General features: G+C 60.5%; 1 protein-coding gene across 4 annotated transcripts; it reads right to left on the reverse strand.

Moving 5' to 3' along the window:
• Positions 1 to 909: 909 nt before the first annotated feature.
• CAMSAP3 (calmodulin regulated spectrin associated protein family member 3) lies at positions 910 to 21,401 on the reverse strand. 4 transcript variants are annotated; one of them, XM_038740453.1, is made up of 19 exons: positions 21,230 to 21,401; positions 11,429 to 11,682; positions 11,061 to 11,183; positions 10,861 to 10,947; positions 10,515 to 10,547; positions 9,292 to 9,339; positions 8,497 to 8,635; positions 7,976 to 8,115; positions 7,603 to 7,696; positions 7,383 to 7,434; positions 7,100 to 7,173; positions 6,749 to 6,818; positions 5,025 to 6,639; positions 4,777 to 4,916; positions 4,343 to 4,572; positions 4,139 to 4,235; positions 3,495 to 3,607; positions 3,278 to 3,396; positions 910 to 1,400 (listed from the first exon to the last, which is right to left on the reverse strand). In XM_038740453.1, the coding sequence occupies exons 1-19, from the start codon at positions 21,372 to 21,374 to the stop codon at positions 1,098 to 1,100; spliced, it is 3,876 nt and encodes a 1,291-aa protein (XP_038596381.1). In that variant the 5' UTR covers positions 21,375 to 21,401; the 3' UTR covers positions 910 to 1,097. The 4 variants fall into 4 exon arrangements, with proteins under 4 accessions (XP_038596381.1, XP_038596382.1, XP_038596383.1 ...); XM_038740454.1 differs by lacking the exon at positions 10,515 to 10,547; XM_038740455.1 differs by lacking the exon at positions 9,292 to 9,339.
• Between the last annotated feature and the right edge of the window lie 2,976 nt (positions 21,402 to 24,377).

Here is a 24,377-nt window from a genome sequence, read left to right on the forward strand (position 1 = left end):
TCCCTTTCTCTGCGGGGCGGGCCACGGCCACTCCGCCTGTCCCGCTTCTGGCTGGGAAGGAACAGAGAGCCCAGGCACGAGGGCAGCAACTGTGTACCTCCTCCCTTCCCCGAGCCTTGGCTGGGCTCTCTGCTTCTCCCTCACGGCAGGGAGCCAGGATGAGAGCCGGGACACGCCAAGTGGGGGTGTGGGCGAGAAAAGCAGGCAGGGGACCAAAGCACCCAAGAGCCGGCTTGGCCCTCCCCTTCCCCCGTGGGGCTGACCGTAGTGCGGAAGCAGCAGGCCTCTGCGCTCACTTCCCCGTCCCGGGCCACAACAGAGGGCGGCACACGCGGCTCTTTCAGTGACTTTATTCCAGGCGGGGGGTACAGACAGACTTGAGGGCAGGGAAGGGGGCCGAGCTGAGCCCTGAGTCCCTGAAGCTCCCAGCTTCCCCCTCCCCACAGCAGGACAAAACACAAAGTGGTGGGTGGGGCCCACCGGCCCCATTCCAGGAGAGACACACCAAGCAGTGGAGGGCAGAAGACCCTCTTCCCCATCCCACCCCCACCCCCGAATGACTCCAGCATCTTTATATACAAATCAGCTTCAAAATCATTTTAAATAATGTCACTATGTATATCACTATATAATATAAATACAGAGCCGGGGTAGGGAAGGGCCTCCCCCCCCCGGCCCCCCTCCCCCCAGAAAAAAAAAAACCCAAAACATGTACACGAGACATCCGTCCAGGCAAGAGGTGGCTGGGAAAGGGGGAGGCCCCACCCAACCTCCCCCCCGATTCCTAGGGGTACCCAGGAGAAGGGGACATGCAGGAGGGGAGCGGCCAGACTCCTCCCTCCTCTGTGGAGCGGCTCCCTGGGCCGGAGCAGGGAGAAAGTGGGCAGGGTGGGGGTGGGGGGGGGGGGCGTTGGTGGTTCTCTACCCCCTGTGAAAAAGCCAGGGAGGGAGGCAGAGAGAGCGAGAGCAACAGGGGCCGGCAGCTCCCTCTGCCAACCGCAGCCCTGCGGTGGACGTTTCCCCCCTCCTCCAACAGCCCCAAGGGAGACCCCGGGCCTAGAAATGAAGGATGGGAGAGGGAAGGAGAGCGGCCCCTTCTATTTAGGGGTGCTGGGCTTCTTGGGGGTGCTGGGCTTCTTGGACTGCCAGAGGTGACCTTGGATGGTGATGGCGTCCACGCTCATGGACATGGTCTTGGCCGGGATCTGGGTGAAGCGCTTGCGGTCCGAGTTGTACTTGTAGATGCCGTCAACCATGGACTTGGTGATGGTGCGGGGCCCGTAGCCGGCCAGGCGGGACATCTCCTCCGTCTCCCCGGAGAACGTGTACAGGGCTCGGAATTGGCAACTCGAGTCCCGGAACAGGATCAGGAAGTGGTTGGATTTGCTCTTCTCGATCTCCTGCGGGAGGAGGGGAGGAAAGGCGGAGTGGGAGGAGAGGAGAGGGGAGACCCGCCCCCAGTGGGTTGCGGGCCGCTCCTCAGACTGGGGCAGGGCTGGCCTGATGCCGGGACCATCCCACCTCTGCGTAAAGTCCCGGGAGGAAGGCTGGGCACCTGGCTGGGGCTTTCGGGGAGCGGGTGTGGCTCTCGGGGGCCGCGGCTTCCTCTTCCCTCTGTTCCCAGAAGGGCCGGCTATGAGCAGGCGCTGCCCCCCGACCACAGGGAGCCAATCCCACCCAGCTCTGGAGGCCCCCGGGACTGGGCCAGAACCAAACTTGGCTTCCAGGGGAGCAAGGAGGCCAGTCACCGGAAGACCAGCTGTGGACCGAGCACTGTCCTCGGCGCTTGGGAGCACACAACAGGTGGTGGCAGACACGATCCCGGCCCTTAAGGAGCTTCCAGTCCAGCGGGGGAGAGCGACACATGCCAGGCACGTCATCTAGCCTTTCTTGTCCATCCAAACTGCTACCATGTTGATCCAAGCACTTATCCCATCCCGCCCTGAGCCTCCTCATTGACCTCCCTGCCTCCAGCCTCTCCAGTCCATACCTCGCTCTGCTGCTCAGATCATTTTTCTACTGTGAGCCCCAAGTGGGACAACCTGATAACCCTGTATCTACCTCAGTGCTTAGGACAGTGCTCAGCACATAGTAAGCGCTTAACAAATACCATCATTATTATTATGACTACAAAACCATTCAGTCCCCATCACCCGACTCCTCAAGAGTCTCCAGTGGTTGCCCAGCCACCTCCAAATCAGACAGAAACTCCTTAGTGTCGGCTTTAAAGCCCTCAATCACCTTGCCCCCTCCTATCTCACCTCGCTGATTTCCTGCTACAACCCAGCATGCTCACTTCACTTCTCTAACGCCATCCTACCTGCTGCCCCTCAATCTCATCAGAACAGTGCTTTGCACATAGTAAGCGCTTAATAAATGCCATCGTTATTATTGTTATCTATCTCGCCGCCAGCTCCTTGCCCACATCCTGCTTCTGGCCTGGACCTCCCTCCCGCCTTGACAGCCAACAGACCACCACCCTCCCCACCTTCAAAGCCCTTTTAAAATCACATCTCCAAGAGGCCTTCCCAGACAAAGCCCTCATTTCCCCTCCTCCCTCTCCCTTCTGCATCACCCTTGCGCTTGCACCCTTTATTCACCCTATCCTCAGCCCCACAACACTCACGTACAGGTCTGAAACTTCTTTCGCTATCTGGAAGGTCCTTGTGGGCAGGTAAGGTGTCTACCAAGTCTTATAAGCGCTCACTGCTCTCCTACTACAGCCCAGCCAGCACACCTGGCTCCTCTAACGCCAGCCTTCTCACTGTGCCTCGATCCCGTCTATCTCGCCGCCGGCCTCTCGTCCACGTCCTGCCTCTGGCCTGGAATGCCCTCCCTCTTCGTGCCCGACAGACATTTACTCTCCCCTCCTTCACAGCCTTACTGAAAGCACATCTCCAAGAGGCCTTCCCTGACTAAGCCCTCCTTTCAAGTGCTTCACACAGTGCTCCGCACACAGTAAGGGCTCAATAAATACGACTGATTGATTTCCTCTTCTCCCACTCCCTTCTGCGTCGCCTTGACTCGCTCCCTTTATTCATCCCCGCTCCCAGCCCCACAGGACTTCTGTACGTATCTAATTTTATTTATTTATATTGGTGTCCGTCCTCCCCCCTAGACTGTAAGCTCGTTCTGGGCAGGGAACGTGGCTGTTATACTGTTCTCTCCCAAGCGCTCAGTACAGCGCCCTGCACGCAGTAATAAGCACTCAATCAATACGACTGACGTGGCTGATCGAGACCCTTTCTTACCCGAGTCCTCCCCAGTCCCCACTCACCTCCAGGATGCGGTTTTTGTGAGGCTCATTGACCTTGCCGGCCAGACAGCAGTGAGAGAGGGCGTTGTGGATGATATATTTGTTAGATTTAGCACTGGGCTCCTTGTACAGCTTGGGACCTGGGCGGGGGGCCGGAGAGAAACGGAGCAGTCAGCTGACCCCCCACCCCGAAACTGCCCACCTACCCTCTCTCCAAGCCCCCTCGCCCCCTCCTCACCTGTGTACTCCGGCACCGAAGCCGGGGACGAGGCCGTGCTCCCATTCTCCCAGTCTTTCTCTCGGCTGCCCAGTAAACGGCTGGGGGACATGAGGCCAGAGGGAGATGGGGCCCTGAGGGGGAAAAGGGCAGCATTGCCAGTCGAGGGCGCGAAGGGGAGCCCAGGGACGAAGCCCAGGCAGGCTGCTTCCAGCCTCAGTTCACCCCGCCTCAGTTCGGGAGTAGAAATCACCAGTCGGGCAGAGCCGCTGCTGCTGCAGCTCACGGGGACCGGAGTTCCGGGGCCCAAGCGTCTCCACGAGGCCGCCCCTGATGAACCCCACCCACTCCACCAGCACCATCCGTGACCCAACTCGCCTCCCGCCCCCTCCTCCCACATTCAATCGTATTTATTGAGCACTTACTGCGTGCAGAGCGCTGTACTGAGCGCTTGGGAAGTCCAAGTTGGCAACAGATAGAGACGGTCCCTACCCAACAGCGGGCTCACAGTCTGGAAGAGCGGGCTCACAGTCCCACGCCTGCGACCTGTTAGATGTGGACCGGCAGGCCTGCCCCTGCTGCTAGACTGGGCGCTCCCCGAGGGCCGGGCCCGGGCCTCGGCTGGGACTCGGCCCCGACTTCTCCTCTGGATCTCGGGGACTCACCGGGACGATCTCTTGACCCCAAGGCTGTTGGCCGGCTCGTTGGCGACAGTGGAGAGCGACAGGGTGGACTGAGAGTAGACCTTGCTGAGCCGGGAGCCTGAGGGGAGGGCGACGGGCGTGGGGGACGAGTCAAGGCGCCGCCTCGTTCCCGTTCGCCCCAACGCCCCCATCTTCCCTGCCCGACGGGCGGTCGGCTCCCCTTACCCAGAAGGCCACGGGCCGGGCTGCGCCCCAGGGCCGAGTCATCACAGCAGCCGGAGCGGGGCCGAGCCGCCCGCCTTCCCCGGCCGGGCCCGGCGGCTCGCGGCCTCAACACCTTGTCCAGGTCCTCCATCAGCTTCAGCTGCGCCCGCCGCTCATACTCCTGGCGCGTGAAGTCGCCCCGCCGGGCCCCGCCTTCCTCCTCCACCCGGCCCCTCTCCTCCTGCGCCAGCCTGCCCACCGGGGGGGGTAGAGGCGGTGTCACGGGAGGGGGGGGGCCCCACAGCTGGGAAGAAGTGGGGAGCACTGGCCCGACTCAGAGGCCGAGGAGCCATCTGGAGAGGGGCGGGGGACGGGACGGCCGCCGGGGCCAAGCGCCCCGAAGGGACGAAGGGGAGCTGGGGCCTGGCGGGGGGCCAGGCCGCCGGTTCTCTCACCGGGCCGCCGCCTCCTTCTTCTGCTCCTTCTCGGCCTCCAGCCACTGCTTCCGCCGCTTGGCCTCATCGGCCCGGCGCTGCTGCCTCTCCAGAAGGCTGGCCCGCTTCTGTGCCATCTCGTCCTCCGGCTTTTCCTCGCCCTGCCGGAGGAAGCTCGGAGCTGGCGGGCCGGCCCCCGTTGCCGGCCCCCGCCGCCGGCCCTCGGCGCCCTTCCCCTCTTTGCCGTTCTCCCGGCCCCCGGCCCTCACCTTATAAAAGAAGCCCAGCCCGGCTCTCTGCTCGGCCTCCGCGGCCTCCTCGAGCGAGTCGTCCCCGGGGGGGCTCGCGTCCTCGTCCCCGCCTTCGGGCCGCAGGCTGCCCAGGGGGATCTCGATGAGGGTGGAGCGCCGCTCCGCTGAGGACGTGGCCGCCTGGGCCCCGCCGTCCGGCCCCGGCCGGGCCCCGCCGCCCGCCGCCTCCACGGGGTTCCCGGGGGGGTCGCCCCCAGGCTCGGACCGGGCCCCGGGGGCCCCGCCGCCCTCGTCAAAGAGGATGGACGAGCGGGTCTGGACGGGCACCTGGGAGGGCGAGAACTTGCGCAGGTGGGGGAGGGTGTCCACGTTGTTCGGCGGGGTCAGCACTCGGGTGAGCGGCGGCAGCAGCTTCAGCTCCGCCGGCCGCGCGTGCTTGGGGCTCTTGGGGGCCGCGGGGGCCGCGGCCGGCGGGGTTGCCCGGCGGGGGCCCGGCTGGGGCGAGCGAGGCGGGGGCGCCACCCGGCGGGCGGGGGACGGCGACAGAGGCCGGGCGGGGGAGGCCGGGGCGGGGATGACCCAGGCCGCCGGGCCCGGGAGCGGGGGTGGCGGCGGCTGTTTGTCCCCCAGGAGCCGCTGCTGCTGGGCCGTCAGTCGCTGCATGTCCCGCTGCAGGGAGCTGAGGGCCGCGCTCAGCTTGCTCACCGCCCGGTTGTAGTCCCCGAGGTTCTCCTCCGCCGGGCGCCCCACCTCCGGACCGAAGGTCACCGTCTTGGCCCGCTCGGGGGGCCGCTCGAGGGCCTCTCCCCGGTCCTCCCCGGCTGGCTGCTCGCCTTCCCCGCCGTCCGGGCCTTCCTCCAGGCCTTCCTCCGGACCGTCCTCGCCCGCCTCGCGCCGCTGCACTTGCAGGAAGGCGCTCTTGCCCAGCCGCTGGCGGTGCTTGGCGAAGATGGCCTCGATGCGCCGCTTCTGGGCCTCGATGGCCCGCCGCTTTTCCTCCAGCCGGGCCCCCAGCTGGCTCATCTCCGAACTCATCTCCGACGTCAGGGTCTCGGGCCCCGCCGCCCCCACGCCCGCCGCCGCCGTCGTCGCCGCCGCCGCCGCCGCCTCCTCCTCGGCCCGCCCTTCCGGCTTCAGCAGGTGCTTCTTGCGCTCGGCGAAACTGGTCATGCGCACCGGGCCCTCGGGGGCCGTGGCCGGGGGAGCTTTCGGGGACGCCTCGGGCGGGCACGGGGCCGCCGGGGCCGGTTTCGGCGAGCCCTCCGGGTGGGGGTGGTAGGCAGGCAGGCCGCCGCTTTTGGAAGGCCCCTCGGGCGGCAGTTTCGGGGGCCCCTCGGGAGAGTGGAGATAGAAGGCGCCGTCGGCCGCTCCGTCGGGTAGCAGGCGGGGCTCGGCGCTGTGGATGATCTGCAAGGCCTCTTCGATGGTGGGCAGGTCCCCGGGCTCCGGGGCCGGCTCCACGGGGTGCGGCGGGGGCCGGGGAGCCGGCGGGGCGAAGGCTGGGGCCCGGCTCGGGGGGCCCAGGCTGTCCGAGCTGGCCGAGCGCAGGAGCACCGGGTTCCCCATCACGATGTCCACGTCACTATCCAGCCCAAAGGGGATGCTGAAGGAGATGGCCTGCGACAGGGGGCGGCTGGAGGAAGGAGGGGCAGGCGGTGGGGGCGGTGAGAGCCGGGGAGGGGGGAGGGATCCCCACTGCGGGATTCCACCCCAGCCCCCCGCCAACCCCGGCCGACGCTCACCTAAGCTGGCGGTTCCAGGTCTTCCCAAATCCCTCCACGTGGGACAGCGAAGGAGAGTGGTGCAGGGAGCCTGCGGGGACCCCCAGCCGGTGAGCATGGCCTCTACGGGCTCCGGGCACCCCGCAACGCGCAGGGTCCCCCCCCCCCCCCCCGCCACCACCACCCCAGTCCCGCCGGTGGGAGAGGGGCTGGGGCATCGGAGGGCACAAGTATCGCCGGGGCAGGAAGTGGCGATCGTGGGGACTGCTAGAGAGCCGGTGGCGGTCTCGAGGGGCGCTGGGGGTGGAGTGGTAGATCTGGTGGCGGTGTCGAGACCCTCCCACCCCTCCCCAAGGAAGGAATCCTTCTCACCTGCAGAGCCCCGGAGTGGGGACTGAGGGCCCCCGGGGGACAAGAGTGGGTGCCGGAAGTTGAAGACCGGAGAACTGAGGGAGAGAGGGAGGGAGAGAGAGACTCCATGATCCCCAGACCCCACTCCCTTTGGCACGGGAGTGGCCACTCCTGGATTCTAGCCCCAGCTCCAGAAGGGCATGGCCTGGCGGAGGGCTGGGGATGGGCTGCCTGGGTTCTGGGTCACCCATCTGGGGAAGGGAAGGCAAAGGGGGCCGGGGGGAGGAAGGAGAGACAACGCTACCTGCTCCCATTGCCGCTCGGTGGGGTGGACGTGTCGCTGAGGCGGGGGGAGCCTACAACACACACACACACGCAGCCAGTCAACACTCCCCCGCTACTCCCAAGCGGGGAGCCCCAGGGAGGACTCTACCCTCTCCTCCCCTCTCCCACTCGGTCCTCCAGCCTCCCCTCTCCCCCAGGAGGCCGGATGGGTCTGGGAGCCCGGACACCTGGCTCCTCACCTTGCCCATCAGGTAACTCCTTGGGGCGGACGAAGTCCGGCTTCAGGACCTCGAAGCAGAAAAACAGCTCTGCCAGGAGCACCCCGATATTGATCTGGGGGAGGTCAAGAGGAGAGTGAACCCGAGGAGCAAGCTGCCCCTTCGAGGCCTCCCCGTTCCCGGGCAAAGAGGGGTCTCCCGGCAGCCAGAGTCCTTCTCCCAGCCACTCTCCCGTCCCCTCCCTCTCAGGAATGACATATCGAGGACCAGCCTGATCCGCAGAGGCTCTGGGGCGGGGCCTAAGGCCAGGATATCTGGTCTCTAGAAGGCCCGGAACCACCTCCCCCTGCCCCGGCTAAGGAGGCTGGGGGCCAAGGGAGGGGTGAAAGGTCACCTTGAGGATGGGGGGGACATAAAGCAGGTCCTCCAGGGCCAGCGGGCAGCCCCCGGCGAGGCGAGCGGCACAGAAATCTTGGAGCAGTTGCAGGTTGTAGAGACTGTCGGCCACCGACATGGTGTCCTTCAGGCAGACATCTGCGGGGAGACCAGACGCCTGGGTTCCCCACACCCTGTCACTTGTGGGCCGGGAGGGAGGGCTCCTATGGGAGCCGAGGGCGTAAGGGGCAGGGACGGCACTGACCCTAGGCCAGAGGGCCTCGTGGGAGGAGCCGGCGGGGGCGGAAGTCATCATCCTCATCATCATCAATCGTATTTATTGAGCGCTTACTGTGTGCAGAGCACTGGACTAAGCGCTTGGGAAGTACAAATGGGCAACGTATAGAGACAGTCCCTACCCAACAGTGGGCTCACAGTCTAAAAGTCCTGACCCGACAGGGCTCCGGCAGGACTCGAGAGTCTGGGTCCCAAGGGCCCTCCCTTCCCCGCTCCCCCCACCCAACCCGGGCTCTCGCTCACCCTCGAGGCGCAGCAGCTGGGGGCAGTAGTAATGGATGGTGGCTGCCAGTGCCGCCCCACTGGCCAGATCCTGCAGCCCAGACACAGCGGGGAAGCAGGGGGCCCGACGGGCCACGGCACGGTCTTTCCGGTAACGGATCTGTGGGAGAGGGGGCAGAGCTCAGGGATCGGGCCCCCCCCACCCCGGAGTCACACTTTCTCCCGGACCCACCAGTTCCACAGTCACCGTCGGAGGGCTGGACGGACCAGACGTCCGGGTACACGCAGAAGGGGGAGGCGATGGAGGGAAGGGGGGCGGGGGGGAGGGCCGGGTGCCTGGGTCCCTTACTCCATCTCTCTCGGTGGGGGGCTGGGGGCAAAGGGGAGGGAGGGAGGCCTCCCTCACCCTGCCACTCAGGTTTCCAAGGCAACCGCCCCAAGAGTGAGATGCAGAGTTGAAGGGGAAGAGGGGTGATGGGCCATGCGGAGGGGACACGGGAAGACCTGGCAGCCATGAGCCCGACAGGACGGGGGGGGATGGAGAACACCACAGTCCCGGTCCCATTCCCTCCCAGAGTCGCTACTGCTCAGAGTCCCCTGCTGCCCTCCCCAAGTTAACCTCAGAACCCCCCAGTCCTGGCTGAGACCCTCACACTGGTCACTGATGAAAGCAGAAGCCACAGGCCCTGAGAGGGGGAGAGGGGGTGGCAGCGGCAGCAGCAGCAGCAGCGGCAGCAGCAGGAGTGGGAGACAGAACTGGGAGGGGGGGGGCCCTGGGGGTGGACGGAGGGGGGCCCAGGGACAAGGATACTTTACCACTGGGGGTTTGCTCCCAGATTCCTTTAAACAGAATGCGATGGCGTGCTGGGGTGAAAGGAGAGAGGAAAGGAGAGAGGAGAGTGGACATCAGTCTCAGCCCGGGGGACGGGCAGAAAAGGGAGAGGGGGTCAACGGGGCCAGAGTAAGGGGGCGGGGCAACCCCATGTCCAGGTTTAGGGGATTTATCCTGAGCTCACTTTATTGCTTCTCCAATCCTAAGCGCCCCTCCCCACTCTTTGGAGGGGGTCCCCCTCTTCTGTGCTCTAAGTAACCCCATCCCTCCCTAGAGTCTCTTGGAAGGGCGATCCTCTAACAAATCCCAAATACCTGATTTGGGGTTGGGGGGTGGGTGCTGGAGGGGACAAAGCTTCCATCCTCCATTTGGAGCCCCTCTAGAGGTCACTTCATCCATCCCCCAGCCACTGGACCAGCCCAGGCCGTGAGGCGTTTTCCTTGTTCCTGGGTTAGCCTTGGGATTCTGCTCCCCACTCCCACCCGGCCAGGCACCCCAGAGATCTCACCAGAGGCTCTGGCTCTCAAACCTATCTCCCCTCAACACCCAGCTCGGGGCCTCTGCCTCCCCAGCGTCTTCCTTCCCCAGGCCTCATATCCAGAGAGTGGGGAGGGAGGAGGGGCTGGGTTTGGGCTCTGATTGACTCCAAACCCTCAAAGGTAGCCTACTACAGGGACAACACATCTGTGGGCCTCTGCTGGGCCTCTGGACGCCTACCCCAGATTGATTCCCCCAAACTGGAATGGAGCTACCTGGCCCACTCTGGCCACCTGAGGAGTGGGGTGCGGGGGAGCGTGGAAGAAGAAGAAGCAAGCAGGGCGTGAGCATGCAGAAGGAGACACCCCTCAGTGGATCAGGACACCCCGGACCTTCACCTTTCTCCCTCGGGGGCCCCGCGGGACCACAGTGGTGGTGGAGGAGGAACCCTGGAGGGACAGAGTGGAGGAGTGGGTGAGCAAAGGATGAGACACCCTGACTTCTCACCACGGGACAGAGTTATCCCCCCCAAGCCAGCTACCCCCGTTTTCCTCCAGACTCCAAATCCGAGGCGTGTCCCCAGAATTTCACATCATTGGCTCAAGGAGGGGAGAGGAGGGCGGGGGTCTGCAGGCAGCCAATACCGATGCAGGAAGGGTGAGAAGGAATGGGGTGCAGTGAGATTTTGGGGTGCAGATAAGCACAAAAGAGTAGACGAGCCCCCACTTACAGGAACCAGTTTCCAGTACCACCGGGTGGGACACTGAAGGCAGAAGAGAGGAGGTGGAAGGGAGGAGAGGAGATGAGGAAAGGAGAGGGGGAGAGGGGAAAAACAGAGAGGGAGAGAGAGAGCAGCAGTCATAGCCATGTCTGCGAGGGGGAACCCCAGGGGGGCTCCTCAAGGATAGTGGGAATGGAGGTCCTAACGCCGACGCTGGGGGAAAGGATGGGAGGCTCCCGGCCGCACCCTGGGAGGTGAGAGGTGGTGGTGTTGGGGGGTGTTTCCTATTTGTTCCAGCCCCACTCCCACCCCCGGAGTCTGCAGGCAGGGCCCCCCACCCCAACCCCGGGCTCACCGAGGGTTGGGCCGGGCCATCGGGCACGGGGCCTGAGGGCCTTTGCGCCGCCTCACGCTCTGAGGTCTCCTGGAGCCGCCGCACGGTCTGCAGCGGGAATCGGAGAGGGGGATCAACAGGAGCGGCAGAGAGAGCGGGGGTCACTCCTCCTGCTACCCCAGGGTCAGGGCCCTGCTCACCCGCCCCCCCAACACACCTACCGTGTCCACCCAAAGGAGGATTTTGTTCTCCCAGCCCCCGGGGGCTGCGGGCTCCGCGAGGGGCCGGGTCCACTCGATGGCGAAGGCTGTCATCAGCGCATCGATCACTGCTAGGTGGGCACCCTGAAAGGAGCGGGACGGGGCGGAAGGGCTCAGGCTGCTGGCTCCGGGGAGGCCACGGCGCAGCTGCCGGGATCCGGGGCGGGAGGCGGGGGTGGGGACAGGGGCAGGACTTCGGGAGGTGGGGCCGGGAGGGAACCCAGGGAGGCTGTGGGTGGGGCCGGGCTCTACGGGAGAGGAGAGGGGAACGCACTTGGGCGAGGGGTGGGTGTGAGTGTGTGTTTGTGTGGCGCCTCTCCTTCTCTCACCATGCGGATGGGCTGGTGGCGCAGGTCGGCCTCGCGGACCGGCCGCTCGGGCAGGGCAGGCGTTAGCCCCCGGCGCGCCAACAGGGCCAGCAGGGCGGGGGGATCAGGTGGGGCTTCCATCTTGGGCAGCGCGTGGCGCCAGGCCCGACAGTACAGCTCGGCTGACAGCAGCAGCCGGGTCACCGGTGGCTTCATGTGCTCCTGGGCGTACTGGTCCGTGTAGAAGGGCTCCCACAGTTCTGTGGGCACGTGCTCTGGAGGGAGGATGGGGGCGAGGGGGAGAGAGGTGGTCAGCACCCGGGGCCCGGGGGGGGGGACGGACCTCAGGACGAATAGATCGGCTACCCGGGCCAGGCGGACACACATCGGGGCTCGGTCACTGAGAAGGCAGGAGTCGAGTCGTGGGTAGGGGAGAGGAGTAGTGAGGGTGAGGTGGGGTAAAGGCAATACTTGAGCAGAATTTGCTGAGACGGGAATGACACAGATTGGCGGAGAGAAGCAGGGCGGGGAACGATCTGTTCAATGGCAGCACCGGAAGAATTGGCTGGGGGGTGGAGGGGGCATAATAATTTGTCTAACATTTCATCGGCCTAAGCGCTTTCCTTATCAATCATCTCATTTTCTCTTCAAGACATCCCCCGGTTGGTAGGGAGAGGCGGGTACTAGTAGCCCCATCTGTCGAGGTGAAAACGAAGGGCCGGGGAGGAGATGGGGGCCTCGGACAAGGTCCCAAGCTAGAACCCGGGTCTCCACTTCGCAGCCTAGCGCTTGAATGTGGCTGGAGCGGAGGGCATGAGTCAGAGCAGAATAGAGATGGAGAAAGAGGGCTTGGTCGGGAGCTTTAATCAAATCAAGAGGCAACTGGGAGTCACTGCAGGCTTCAGAGCAGCAGGATTGATGTAAGCACATTGGTGCTGGAGAAAAGACCTCCGCCCTGCTTGGTGTAGGGAGGAGCGGCTGGAAGCAAGGGAGAAGGGAGTGACGTTCTGGGGCACAATCCCAGCCCAACACCCATCTTCCTTTTGTCTGAGCCTGACTTGACCTGACCTGGGACCCAGGATTCACAGTGGGAGTTGGTCCGACGGACTGCATGCCACCTGATGATGACAACCGTGGCATTTGTTAAGTACATGTGTCAAGCACTGTACTAAGCGTCGGGAAAGATACAGGATGATCAGGTCAGACACGGTCCCTGTCCCTCACAGGGCTCACAATCGGAGTAGGAGGGAGAACGCGTATTGAATCTCACTTGTCAGCTGTGTGACTTCGGGTAAGTCACTTAACTTCTCTGTGCCTCAGTTCCCTCGTCTGTAAAATGGGGATGAAGACTGTGAGCCCCACGTGGGACAACCCGATGACCTTGTATCCCCCCAGGGCTTAGAACAGTGCTTGGCACATAGTAAGCGCTTAACAAATGCCATTATTATTATTGTTTTGTAGATGAGGTAACTGAGGCACAGGGAAGTGAAGTGACTTGCTCAAGGTCACAGCAGGCACATGGCGGAGCTGGGATTACAGCCCAGGGCCTCTGCTCTTTTCACTAAGCCACACAGCTTCTCCATGACGGTCCGGGCTCGACCCCAGCCCTCAGGACAGTGCTCGGCCCAGAACAAGCACTTAACACACGCCACTGTTATCGCCATCATTATCATCATGACTTGCCTGGGACAAAACGACAGAGTCTAACCCACCCCAAGCTGCAGGAACAGAGGTACCTCCAACTGAGGTAGGCCAGGCCAGGCCCTCTCTGCACTCCCGGAGGGAAGGAGTCGTGCGTTCACGGTCATCCTTGGGCACCTCTGAGATCTGTCGTTTGGCTGCGCGAGTGCCGACTCCCACACTGGCGCTGCCTCTCCCCCCTTCAGTCTATACTTCACTCCGCTGCCCGGATTATCTTTCTACAGAAACGCTCTGGGCACGTCATTTCCCTCCTCAGGAATCTCCAGTGGTTGCCTATCAACCTTCACAGGAAGCAAAATCTCCTCACTATTGGCTTCAAAGCTCTCCATCACCGTGCCCCCTCCTACCTCACCTCCCTTCTCTCCTTCTCCATCCTGGCCCGCACACTCCGCTCCTCTGGCGCTAACCTCCTCACTGCACCTCATTCTCGCCTGTCCCGCCGTCGACCCCCTGGCCCACGTCCTACCTCTGGCCTGGAATGCCCTCCCTCCTCACATCCACCAAACTAGCTCTCTTCCCCCCTTCAAAGCCCTACTGAGAGCTCAACTCCTCCAGGAGACCTTCCCAGACTGAGCCCCCCTTTTCCTCTGCTCCTCCAACCCTCCCCATCGTCCCCACTCCCTCCCTCTGCCCTACACCATTCCCCTCCCACAGCACTTGTGTATACTTGTACATATTTATTACTCTATTTTATTAATGATGTACATAGATCAATAATTCTATTTATCTATTTTGACGGTATTGACGCCTGTCTACTTGTTTTGTTTTGTTGTCTATCTCTCCCTTCCGGACTGTGAGCCCATCGTTAGATAGGGATTGTCTCTGTTACCGAATTGTACTTTCCAAGCACCTAGGACAGTGCTCTGCACACAGTAAGTGCTCAATAAATACGACTGAATGAATGAATGAGGGCCACTGCCCCTACAGGGATCGGGGCTGGTGGGATGAAGCCACAGCTGGCCCGCTCTGCACCTCACGATAGGACTGGGGTCGGTCGGGAAGCTGTATCTGTGACAGGACTCCAGTCAGCAGGTGCTCAGACCCCACCCAGCCCCAGCCAGAGAAGCAGCGTGGCCTAGTGGCTAGATATTGGGCCTCGGAGTCAGAGGACCTGGGTTCTAATCCTGGCTCCACCACTTGTCTGTTGTGTGACCTTGGGCAAGTGACAACTTCTCTGGGCCTCATCTGTAAAATGGGGGTTAAGACTGTGAACCCCACGTGGGACCTGGATGGTGTCCAGTCTGATTAGCTTGTATCGCTAACTGGGACTTGTTAAGCGCTTACAATGCGCCAGGCGCTGTACTAAGCGCTGGGTCAGATACAAGAAAATCAGGATGGACGCAGTCCCTGGCCCACATGGGGTTCATAGTCTTCATCACCACCTTGGGTACCCCTAGTGCACTCTCCCACCCCCACCCCGGGAGGCCCCGCTCTCCCCCGCGGGCACTCAGCACCACACTTATTGAGCTTGCTTAGCGCCTCAGGAGGCCTGATCCAAGGGGCTTGGGGAGTGAGGCAGGTGTCCAGCTCGTCCTCACTGGACTCCAGGGTTGGGTCTTAGAAATGTCAGGGGCGTGGCGGGGAGCCAGGGCCCTGGCCAGCCTGGAAGAGGCAAGAAACGGAGCCACCACGTTGGCTCCAAGGGATGGGGAGGGCTCCACTTCCACAGCACCCATCCCGTTTTACAATGCGCAAGTGTCACTAGGAACTGTGGCCCGGGTCCATGTGCCAGATGTGCCTGAGCTGGAGAAGCAGCTCGCTGTGGGCAGGGAATGTGCCTGCTTATTGTTGTATTCTACTCTCCCGAGCACTTGGTACAGTGCTCTGCACACAGTAATCGCTCAATAAATACGATTGGATGAATGAACGAGGCGGACCCAGATGATCAAGGGGATGGAGCATTCATTCATTCAATCGTATTTATTGAGCGCTTACTGTGTGCAGAGCACTGTACTAAGCGCTTGGGAAGTACAAGTTGGCAACATACAGAGACCGTCCCTATGGCAAAGGGAAGGAGGGGGGAGGAGGTAAGATGGAGGAAAGTAGATCGTCAACTCTTTGAGGGCAGCTTCAATACACTGCTAAGAGCTTAGTACATTGCCCTGCACACAGTAAGCCCCCAATAAATACACTCGACTGACTGATTCCATTTCAGAACAGACAGAAAAGACTAGGATTCTTCATCTTGGAAAGACACAGGCCAAGAGAGGGACGCAACTGAAGCCGGCAGAATCACGAGGTGCGTGGACGGGGCGGACACAGAATATTGCTGTTCCCCAAATCTCACACCCCCAGGACGAAAGAGCAGCCAACGGATCTTGAGGGTGGAAGGTTCCAAAGAAACCAAAGGCAGCTTCTTCATCCAGCAGGTCGGGAGCGTATGGAACCTGTTACCCCAGGAAGTCACTGAGCCAAAATACCATGAGATTCAAGAGAGTATTGGCGAGGTTCATGAATGAGGGGTCCACAGTGGGTCGGTCACTAGAGGGAAAGTCAGGGCTGACCCGAAAATGGCTGTGGGCCATTCAACTATCCTCCGCTGCCCAGCCTGGACTTCACTCTGGGGCTCCTGCAGTAATGCTGACACGAGGAAGTCAGGCCTTAGACTAGGGGGAGTAGCTGCGGAGATAGAAAGGAAGGGATGGACCCGGGAGATTTTGTTCTGGACAAAAGAAGCAGAATTTGGCAACACATTGAATAGTTGGGGGAGCTGGGGAAGAGAGAGGGGAGTCAAAGATGACTCCAAGGCTGTGAATGTGAGGGTCAGAGAGAACAGGAACAGCGGGGGAGAGAGGGGAAGACCTGGGCAGGAGCGTGCTTGTGAGCATGCAGAGGATGGGGGAAGGGATAAGCACAGTTGTAGCTGTAGTGTAGTTCTAGTTCCCTTCTAGACTGTGAGCCCATTGTTGGGTAGGGATTGTCTCTATCTGTTGCCGAATTGTACTTTCCAAGCACTTAGTACAGTGCTCTGCACACAGTAAGCGCTCAATAAATAAGAATGAACGAACGAATGAACTGAGCTCTCTCACAGAAGGCAGGAGATCTGAATGGAGATGCCCTAGAGGCAGGAGGAGATAGGAGGGGAGCTGGAAAGATGGGGCTTTGGAAGACTTCCAAGAGTCACCCAGGACAGCAAAAGCTCCCTGAGGGAATGAAGGTAGTAAGGGAGAGGACTGCAGAGACCCACCCCGGGGCCTGGGCGGAAGCCCGTAGCAAATCAGTCAAGGGAGGAAGGGGAGGCCTAGGAGGAGAAGACAGATGAGGTGGGAAAACCAGAAGGATAAGGATCCTTAAAGCTGGGGTTGGAGGGTAGGTCTCGGAGGTGGGGGTCAACGGCAGCATCCAGAAGGACAAAGACGGAGGAGAGGCTATTGGATTCACCCAGGAGGTCGTCCTGGGGACCTGAGAAAGGGAGGGTTGTTACTCCTGACAACTGGCTTCGAGGCACTCAATCCACTCTCTCCCTCCTACTTAGCCACTCTTCTCTCCCCCGACACCCCAGCTCGCACCCTTGGCTCCTCTCAGGCCAACCTGCTCACGGTGCCTCGCCTCGTTCTCGTCTCTCCTGCTGCCGACCACTACTCCCCCCTCTCCCCATCCAGCAGACCACCGTTCTCCCCATCTTCAAAACCCTTCTGAAATCACATCTCGTCTAGGAGGCCTTCCCTGAATGATCTCTCATCTGGCCACAGGACACCCCCCAAGAGCCACTTGAGTCCTTCTGAACCATATCTTATATACGCTATTACTTCTTCCTCTTTGGATTTCTTTAAGTGGCTGTCTCCCCCCCACCCCCCATTAGATTGTGAGCTCCTGGAGGGCAGGGTCACGTCTACTAACTACAGTACCCTCCCAACTGCTCAGTCCAGTGCTTCACACACAGCAGGTGCTCAATAAATGTGACTGATTGGTTGATTCCAGTGGAGGAGGGGAAATGGAAGTCAGAGAGCTGAAAGTCAAGGGGGACCAGAGTGTTTTGCTTGCTTTGGATCCCAGGTGACCTATTCACCCTGCCTCCCCCCCCACCCCCAGCTCTCCCTCCCATCCCCAGCCCTCAACCCCCTTGGCTTCCAACCCCTGGGCAGGAGTCCCAGCATGAACCCCCTCACCAGCTTGGGGAAGGAGGGTGGGGTCTGCCTGGAGGGGAAGAAACCTGGGGGCAAAAAGCCCCTCTGCAGGGCCCCACCAGCCCCTCCGTCAGCAGCTGGGGTCAAATTGGCAGGGCTTTGGCCTGGGGGCCGGGATTCCTGGGTTCCAGCCAGGGCAGGTCTTGCATCACACAGGCCCGGGGGCAAGATTCCACATTGCCCTCTCCCACCACCCCCAATCGCATTTGCTGACATCACTGAACCGAGAGTTGTGGCAGGGGAAGGAAGGAGAGCTTAAAGTCCCAAGAGTAGACTATGCACAGAATAATAATAATAATAATAATAATAATAAAATAATAGTATTTGTTAAGCGTTTATCACATCCCAAGCACTACGCAAAGCGCTGGGGTAGGTCCAAAACACCGACATCAGACGCAGTTGAGCCCTAAGCTCCCACTGCTTAGCTGGCTCCGAGTCCCGACCCAGGAAGCCAGGAGCTCCTCGCCAGACCCAGGACCCCATGATTCGGGGAACAGAGTCTCCAAAGGACTGCCAACGAAAGGGGCTCCTCTAGCTTCCACGGCCCTGGGGCAGGGACCCTAGTGACCCCGATGGGAGTTCGGGGCGGGGGGGAGCGAGGTGATTCCCGGTTCCTGGCCCAGCTTGGCTCCAGTTTCCTCTTCTGGGGAAGAGCCCAGAGAAGCTGAGGGGGGACGAGGAGGGAAAGGTTGGGCTGAGGAGGAAGGGTTCCCCCAAACAGGGTGATATGGAAGCAGGGGACTGGACATGATGACCTCTGGAACAACTTTGGAAAACCAGCTCCTGAGCAGGTCCTGAATCTCCCCAAAGAAAATGCAAGCCATCTTGCCCACTCCCAGCTACTCCCCATCCAGCCTCTGCTTCTCTTCCTGTTCCCCAGCCCACCCCAAACCACCCTGCTTCAAGGGAGGAGAGGGTGGGGGTGAGGGGTGGTTGAAGGGCAGAAGCCTTTGGCCCGTGACAAGTCCTGGGCCCGGGATTTCAGCCCTCACGTGGGCAGGGAAACCAGTTTGTCCAGGAGCTGCTGGCCAGCTGCCCAGTCAACTTTGATCTCTCCCTCCTGGGGGGAGGGGGGAGGGCTGACAGAAGTTCCCAGGGCCCCAGAGCGCAGGAGCAGGGGCTGAGGGTGCGGGGGCAGGACACCTGGGTCCTGAGAGGGGAAGACAGTCCAGTGGGAAGAGCTGGGAAACAGGACACCCGGCCTCTGGGAGGGGAGCCAGGTTCTGATGGGGAAAGTTGGAGGACAGGACGCCTGGGTCCTGGGCGGAAAGGCGGAACCGAGTAACTGACAGCCACCACGTAACTCTGTGGCTCCCAAGGGAACAGGTTGATCTGGGTGAGAACCGGATCCCTGAGGTGGTGGTGATGGGGGGGGGGGGGGGGGAAGCGAGAGGGGTGTGTATGTGTGTGTGCGCACACTCGTGTGTTTGTGGTTGGGCGGTCGGGAGGGGCGGGGAGGCGTGGGCAGATCCCACAGGTCAGATTCCCCAGATTCCCCACTCGGTGGTTTTAGACCCCCTCCTCAGGAAAGGAGGGGGATCAGGGGGACAGCAACCAGAGCTCAGAGAAGGAAGGAGGTCAACAAGGTCCCTCTATCGTAATGGGAAATGGGAAGAGGTTAGGGCCAGGGCCTCCCCCATCCCCACCCCAGAGAGCTCATTAAAGTGGAGGTGCTTAATTAACTCAGAACTTCCCCTCCCTCTCCAGCCAGCAACCAGGTGGAGCAGCTGTTGAGCTGCGGACTGGGAGGCAGGACGCCTGGGTTCTGAGAGGAGGAACCACCAGAGAGAGGAGAGAATCCAAGTGCAGAGATCAAGGTGGAGAGCAGAGGGTGGGCCCCTTTTCCACCCCTCTCTGCGCAAACGAGATCTCTCTCTCTGGCCAACTCCCCAGCCCGGCTTGAGATACCATTCGGCCTCACAGGTACGGCTTGCCCCCCCGCAAAACCGGCCCAACCCCGCACACCCACGTGGGGAGGCGGGACCTGGGGCACCCTGTTCCCTGGGGCCAGAGCAGGAGGGCAGCTGAAGCTAAAGAGGAGCTAGAGACAAAAACTTCTCTATGCCTCAGTCTCCTCATCTGTAAAATGGGGATTCAATTAGCCTGTTCTCCCCCCTATTTGGCTTGTGAGCCCTATGCGGAACAGGGGCTGGGTCTGATCTGATTAACTTGTTTCTACCCCAGGGCTTAGAACAGGGCTTGGCACAGAGTAAGTCCTTATCATTCATTCAATCACATTTATTGAGTGCTCGCTGTGTGCGGAGCACCGTACTAAGCCCTTGGGAAGTACAAGTCGGCACCACACAGAGATGGTCTCAGCCCAACAACGGGCTCACAGTCTAGAAGGGGGAGACGGACAACAAAACAAAACATGTAGACGGGTGATAATATCAAACACCGTAATAAAACCCCGAACTTCTGGGCCCCCACATAAGCAGCACCGGGCTCCTCGGACCTAAGTGTCATGGCCTCTAGCTTTCCCCTCCTACAGCCTAAGGATGTGGGGGTAGAGGAGAGGATTCATTCATTCAATCACGTGTGCAGAGCACTGTACTAAGCGCTTGGGAAGTCCAAGTTGGCAACATACAGAGACCGCCCTTATGGCGAAGGGAAGGAGGCGGGAGGAGGTAAGATGGGGGAAAGTAGATTGTCAACTCTTTGAGGGCAGGGATCACGTCTATTAACTCACTGTACTCTCTCAAGCACTCAGTACAGCGCTCTAGTAAACGCTGAATGAATACCACTGATGGAAAGGGAGGGGAGAGGAGGGTTAGGAGGAAAAACGAAAAATAAGGGAGAGGGCATGTACAGCGCTCTAGCAAACACTGAATAAATACCACTGATGGAAAGGGAGGGGAGAGGAGGGTTAGGAAGAAAAAGGAAAAACTCGAGGGCTGGGATTGCATCCACTGACTACCGTACTCTTTCCAGAGCTTAGTACAGTGCTCTTCACGCAGTGGGCGCTCCGTAAATACCTCTGAGGGATTGACTGGAAGAGAGGGGAGTAGAAAGGGGAAGAGGAGAGAGCCACGGAGGGATGAGATAAATGAGGGTGGGAGAGGAGGGAGTTGAAGGAAGCGAGGCGTGGTCCTGTTTGCGCAGCACCTCCCTTCGCACAGGAGGAGGAGTGAGCTGCGGGGGGGGGGGGGGGTAGGTAGGGGCAGCCGGCTACCCCCGCCTTCCAGCCCCTTCCACCTCGGCCGAGTGCTCGGCCTTTGCCAAGTGGCAGTTCTGGAGCCGGGGAAGTCCTCGCTCTGGGAAAGATCAAGGGGCGGGCGGGCGGGCGGCCGCTGGGAAGGCTAGGAGGCCGAGGGGAGGGGCGGATGAAGACCGGGGGGGGGGGGGGGGGAGGGGGGCGGCAGGTATCTGGGTCAGGGCAGCCGAACCCCGGCAAGGGGGCGGGGGGGGGGGGAGGAGGGCGAGGTTTCCCCCACCGAGCTGCCCTGCCAGCCCCCGCTGTCGGCCTCGGGGGAGCCAAAGTCCAGCCCCATAGAGCCGGGAGAGGGACTGCAGAGGAGGACCCAGGCTGGGCCTCCGCTGCCCGCCCCCCCGCGCCCCCCAACCCCGGCCCTCTGGACACCCAGGCGGCCCGGCAGCCTCTGTCGGCCGGGCAGGGAGGCGGCACAAAGCGGGGGCCCCCCCGCCCCCGTCACCCCCATCACCCCCTCCCCGCCGCCGCCGCCGCCGCTTCTATTGTTCCCGGCGGGGCCCGGGCCTCGGCCCCCGTTCTCGCAGCCGCAGCCCCCGGTTCCGATCATGTCGCCCGCAGCCCCCTCCTTGCTCTTTCTGCCCCCCCCCCACCGCGCGCACACACACACACGCACACACATACACACACACACCTGCGGCCCGTTCTGCCTTCATCCCCGCGCCAAGGGGGCTCGGCCCCCGCACCTGCGGCTCCCCCGGCCCCGCCAGCCGCCCAACCCGGGGGGACCCCCCGCTCCCCGCCCCCCGCTCCCCAGCCCGCAGTCCCGCCCCAGCCGCCCGGTACCTGCGCCTCCGAAGGCGGCTCGGAGCAGCCAGGCCAGACTGGCGGCCGTCTTGGCCCGCGGGAAGTCATACTGGTCCAGGGGTTTGATCTCCGGCACCAGGAAGGTTTTCCGCAGCGGCCCGCGGCCGGGAGCCGCCTCCACCATCCCGGGGCCGGGAGGGAAGGAAGGAAGGAAGGAAGAAGGAAGGAAAAGGAAGGAGCGGGGAGCCGGGGATCCAGGTGCAGCCGCCTCCCTCCGCCGCCCGCCCGGCCCCGCCCCGCCCCGGGGCGGAGCCGGCCCCCGGCGCTGCCCAGCTCCAGCAGGACTCCCTTCCCTCCTCCTGATTCCTTTTCCTCCCTGCCCCGGGAATCCTCGGCCCCCCGCTCCTTTCCCTCCTGATTCCCCTTCCTTCCTGACCCAGGAACCCAGGCGCCTGGGCACCCGCCGCCCCTTCCTCCGGCCGAGGTCGTGGATCCGCCCGAGCGTCTGGGAGAACGCGCTGGATTGAGCATGTACTTCCGCAGCGCTTAGTCCAGTGCACTGCACACCCTAAACTCTCAATAATCAATCATCATCAATCGTATTTATTGAGCGCTTACTGCGTGCAGAGCACTGGACTAAGCGCTTGGGAAGTACAGATTGGCAACATATAGAGACAGTCCCTACCCAACAGTGGGCTCACAGTCTAAAAGGATCAATCAATCAATCAATCGTATTGATTGAGCGCTTACTGCGTGCAGAGCACTGGACTAAGCGCTTGGGAAGTACAGATTGGCAACATATAGAGACAGTCCCTACCCAACAGGGGGCTCACAGTCTAAAAGGATCAATCAATCAATCAATCGTATTGATTGAGCGCTTACTGCGTGCAGAACACTGGACTAAGCGCTTGGGAAGTACAGATTGGCAACATACAGAGACAGTCCCTACCCAACAGTGGGCTCACAGTCTAAAAGGATCAATCAATTGTATTGATTGAGCGCTTACTGCGTGCAGAGCACTGGACTAAGCGCTTGGGAAGTACAAATTGGCAACATATAGAGACAGTCCCTACCCAACAGTGGGCTCACAGTCTAAAAGGATCAATCAATCAATCCATCAATCAATCGTATTGATTGAGCACTTACTGTGTGCAGAACACTGGACTAAGCGCTTGGGAAGTACAAATTGGCAACATATAGAGACAGTACCTACCCAACAGTGGGCTCACAGTCTAAAAGGATCAATCAATCAATCAATCGTATTGATTGAGCACTTACTGCGTGCAGAGCACTGGACTAAGCGCTTGGGAAATACAAGTCGGCAACACATAGAGACAGTCCCTACCCAACAGCGGGATTGATGATGGATTGATCAGTGTGTCGGCAACACATAGAGACAGTCCCTACCCAACAGCGGGATTGATGCTGGATTGATCAGTGTGTACACGGCCTGCCCTGCGTGTGCTTCAGGTGGACGGTTTGCGGTGAGATGCTGATCTGATTCTTGGAGGAGGTGGATGCTTCCGCATTCGGGACCACATTGCCCGGTGTGTTTGTCGGGGCCTGGTGTGGAGATCGGGTACTGAGAAGGTTATCCAAGTCCCAGGCTATCCGTTGACGGGTCTTTCAGCGGATGCAGATATTGCTTCGTTTTCTGGATTGAAAACGTTCTTGCTTTATTGCTGCTAATAGATATTTGAGCAGTTGAAACAGGTTACAAGTAAAGCAAAGATGAAAAATGAAGAGCAGATGACACAGAACTGGGAGTCAGGAAGTCTCATGTCCTCCCCCCCCGCCTGGAATGCCCTCCCTCCGCACATTTCATTTTGCTAACATGTTTTGTTTTGTTGTCTGTCTCCCCCTTCTAGACTGTGAGCCCGCTGTTGGGTAGGGACTGTCTATATGTTGCCAACTTATACTTCCCAAGCGCTTAGTACAGTGCTCTGCACACAGTAAGTGCTCAATAAATACGATTGAATGAATGAATGAGTAGAGGGAAATGTCTGTAGCCTTGGGCTTCTGGGTCTGGCTCCAGTTGGATATTACTCTATTTGTTTATTCTACTTGTACATATCTATTCTATTTATTTTGCTCATGTGTTTTGTTTTGTTCTCTTCCCCCCCCTTCTATAATAATAATAATGATGGCATTTATTAAGCGCTTACTATGTGCAAAGCAGTGTTCTAAGTACTGGGGAGGTTACATGGTGATCAGGTTGTCCCACGGGGGGCTCACAGTCTTCACCCCCATTTTACAGATGAGGGAACCGAGGCCCAGAGAAGTGAAGTCTTACTATGTGCAAAGCACTGTTCTAAGCACTGGGGAGGTTACATGGTGACCAGGTTGTCCCACGGGGGGCTCACAGTCTTCACCCCCATTTTACAGATGAGGGAACCGAGGCCCAGAGAAGTGAAGTCTTACTATGTGCAAAGCACTGTTCTAAGCACTGGGAGGTTACATGGTGACCAGGTTGTCCCACGGGGGGCTCACAGTCTTAACCCCCATTTTACAGATGAGGGAACCGAGGCCCAGAGAAGTGAAGTGAGTTGCCCAAAGTCACACCGCTGAAAATTGGCAGAGCTGGGATTTGAACCCATGACCTCTGACTCCTGTGAGCCCACTGTTGGGTGGGGACCGTCTCCAGATGTTGCCAACATGGACTTTCCAAGCGCTTAGTACAGTGCTCTGCACACAGTAAGTGCTCAATAAATACGATTGATTGATTGATCTAGAGGGAAATGTTTGTAGCCTTGGGCTTCTGGGTCTGGCTCCAGTTGGATCTTACTCTATTACTCTATTTGTTTATTCTACTTGTACATATCTATTCTATTTATTTTATTTTGTTCATGTGTTTTGTTCTCTGTCCCCCCTTCTATAATAATAATAATGATAGCATTTATTAAGCGCTTACTATGCGCAAAGCACTGTTCTAAGCACTGGGGAGGTTACATGGTGATCAGGTTGTCCCACGGGGGGCTCACAGTCTTCACCCCCATTTTACAGATGAGGGAACCGAGGCCCAGAGAAGTGAAGTGACTTGCCCAAAGTCACACTGCTGACAATTGGCAGAGCCGGGATTTGAACCCATGACCTCTGACTCCTGTGAGCCCACTGTTGGGTAGGGACCGTCTCTAGATGTTGCCAACTTGGACTTCCCAAGCGCTTAGTACAGTGCTCTGCACACAGT

The sequence above is a fragment of the Tachyglossus aculeatus genome, chromosome X1 (genome assembly GCF_015852505.1).
Source record: "Tachyglossus aculeatus isolate mTacAcu1 chromosome X1, mTacAcu1.pri, whole genome shotgun sequence".
Taxonomy (NCBI): domain Eukaryota; kingdom Metazoa; phylum Chordata; class Mammalia; order Monotremata; family Tachyglossidae; genus Tachyglossus; species Tachyglossus aculeatus.

Excerpts from the sequence above, each read along its gene's own strand:
- CAMSAP3 (XM_038740453.1), bottom strand. The coding sequence starts at position 21,374 with ATGGTGGAGGCGGCTCCCGGCCGCGGGCCGCTGCGGAAAACCTTCCTG. Across the intron at positions 11,184-11,428 it reads GCCACCAGCCCATCCGCATG|GGTGCCCACCTAGCAGTGAT; the intron begins GTGAGAGAAGGA and ends CGCTCCTTTCAG. Across the intron at positions 8,116-8,496 it reads CCAGCTGCTGCGCCTCGAGG|ATGTCTGCCTGAAGGACACC; the intron begins GTGAGCGAGAGC and ends GTCTCCCCGCAG.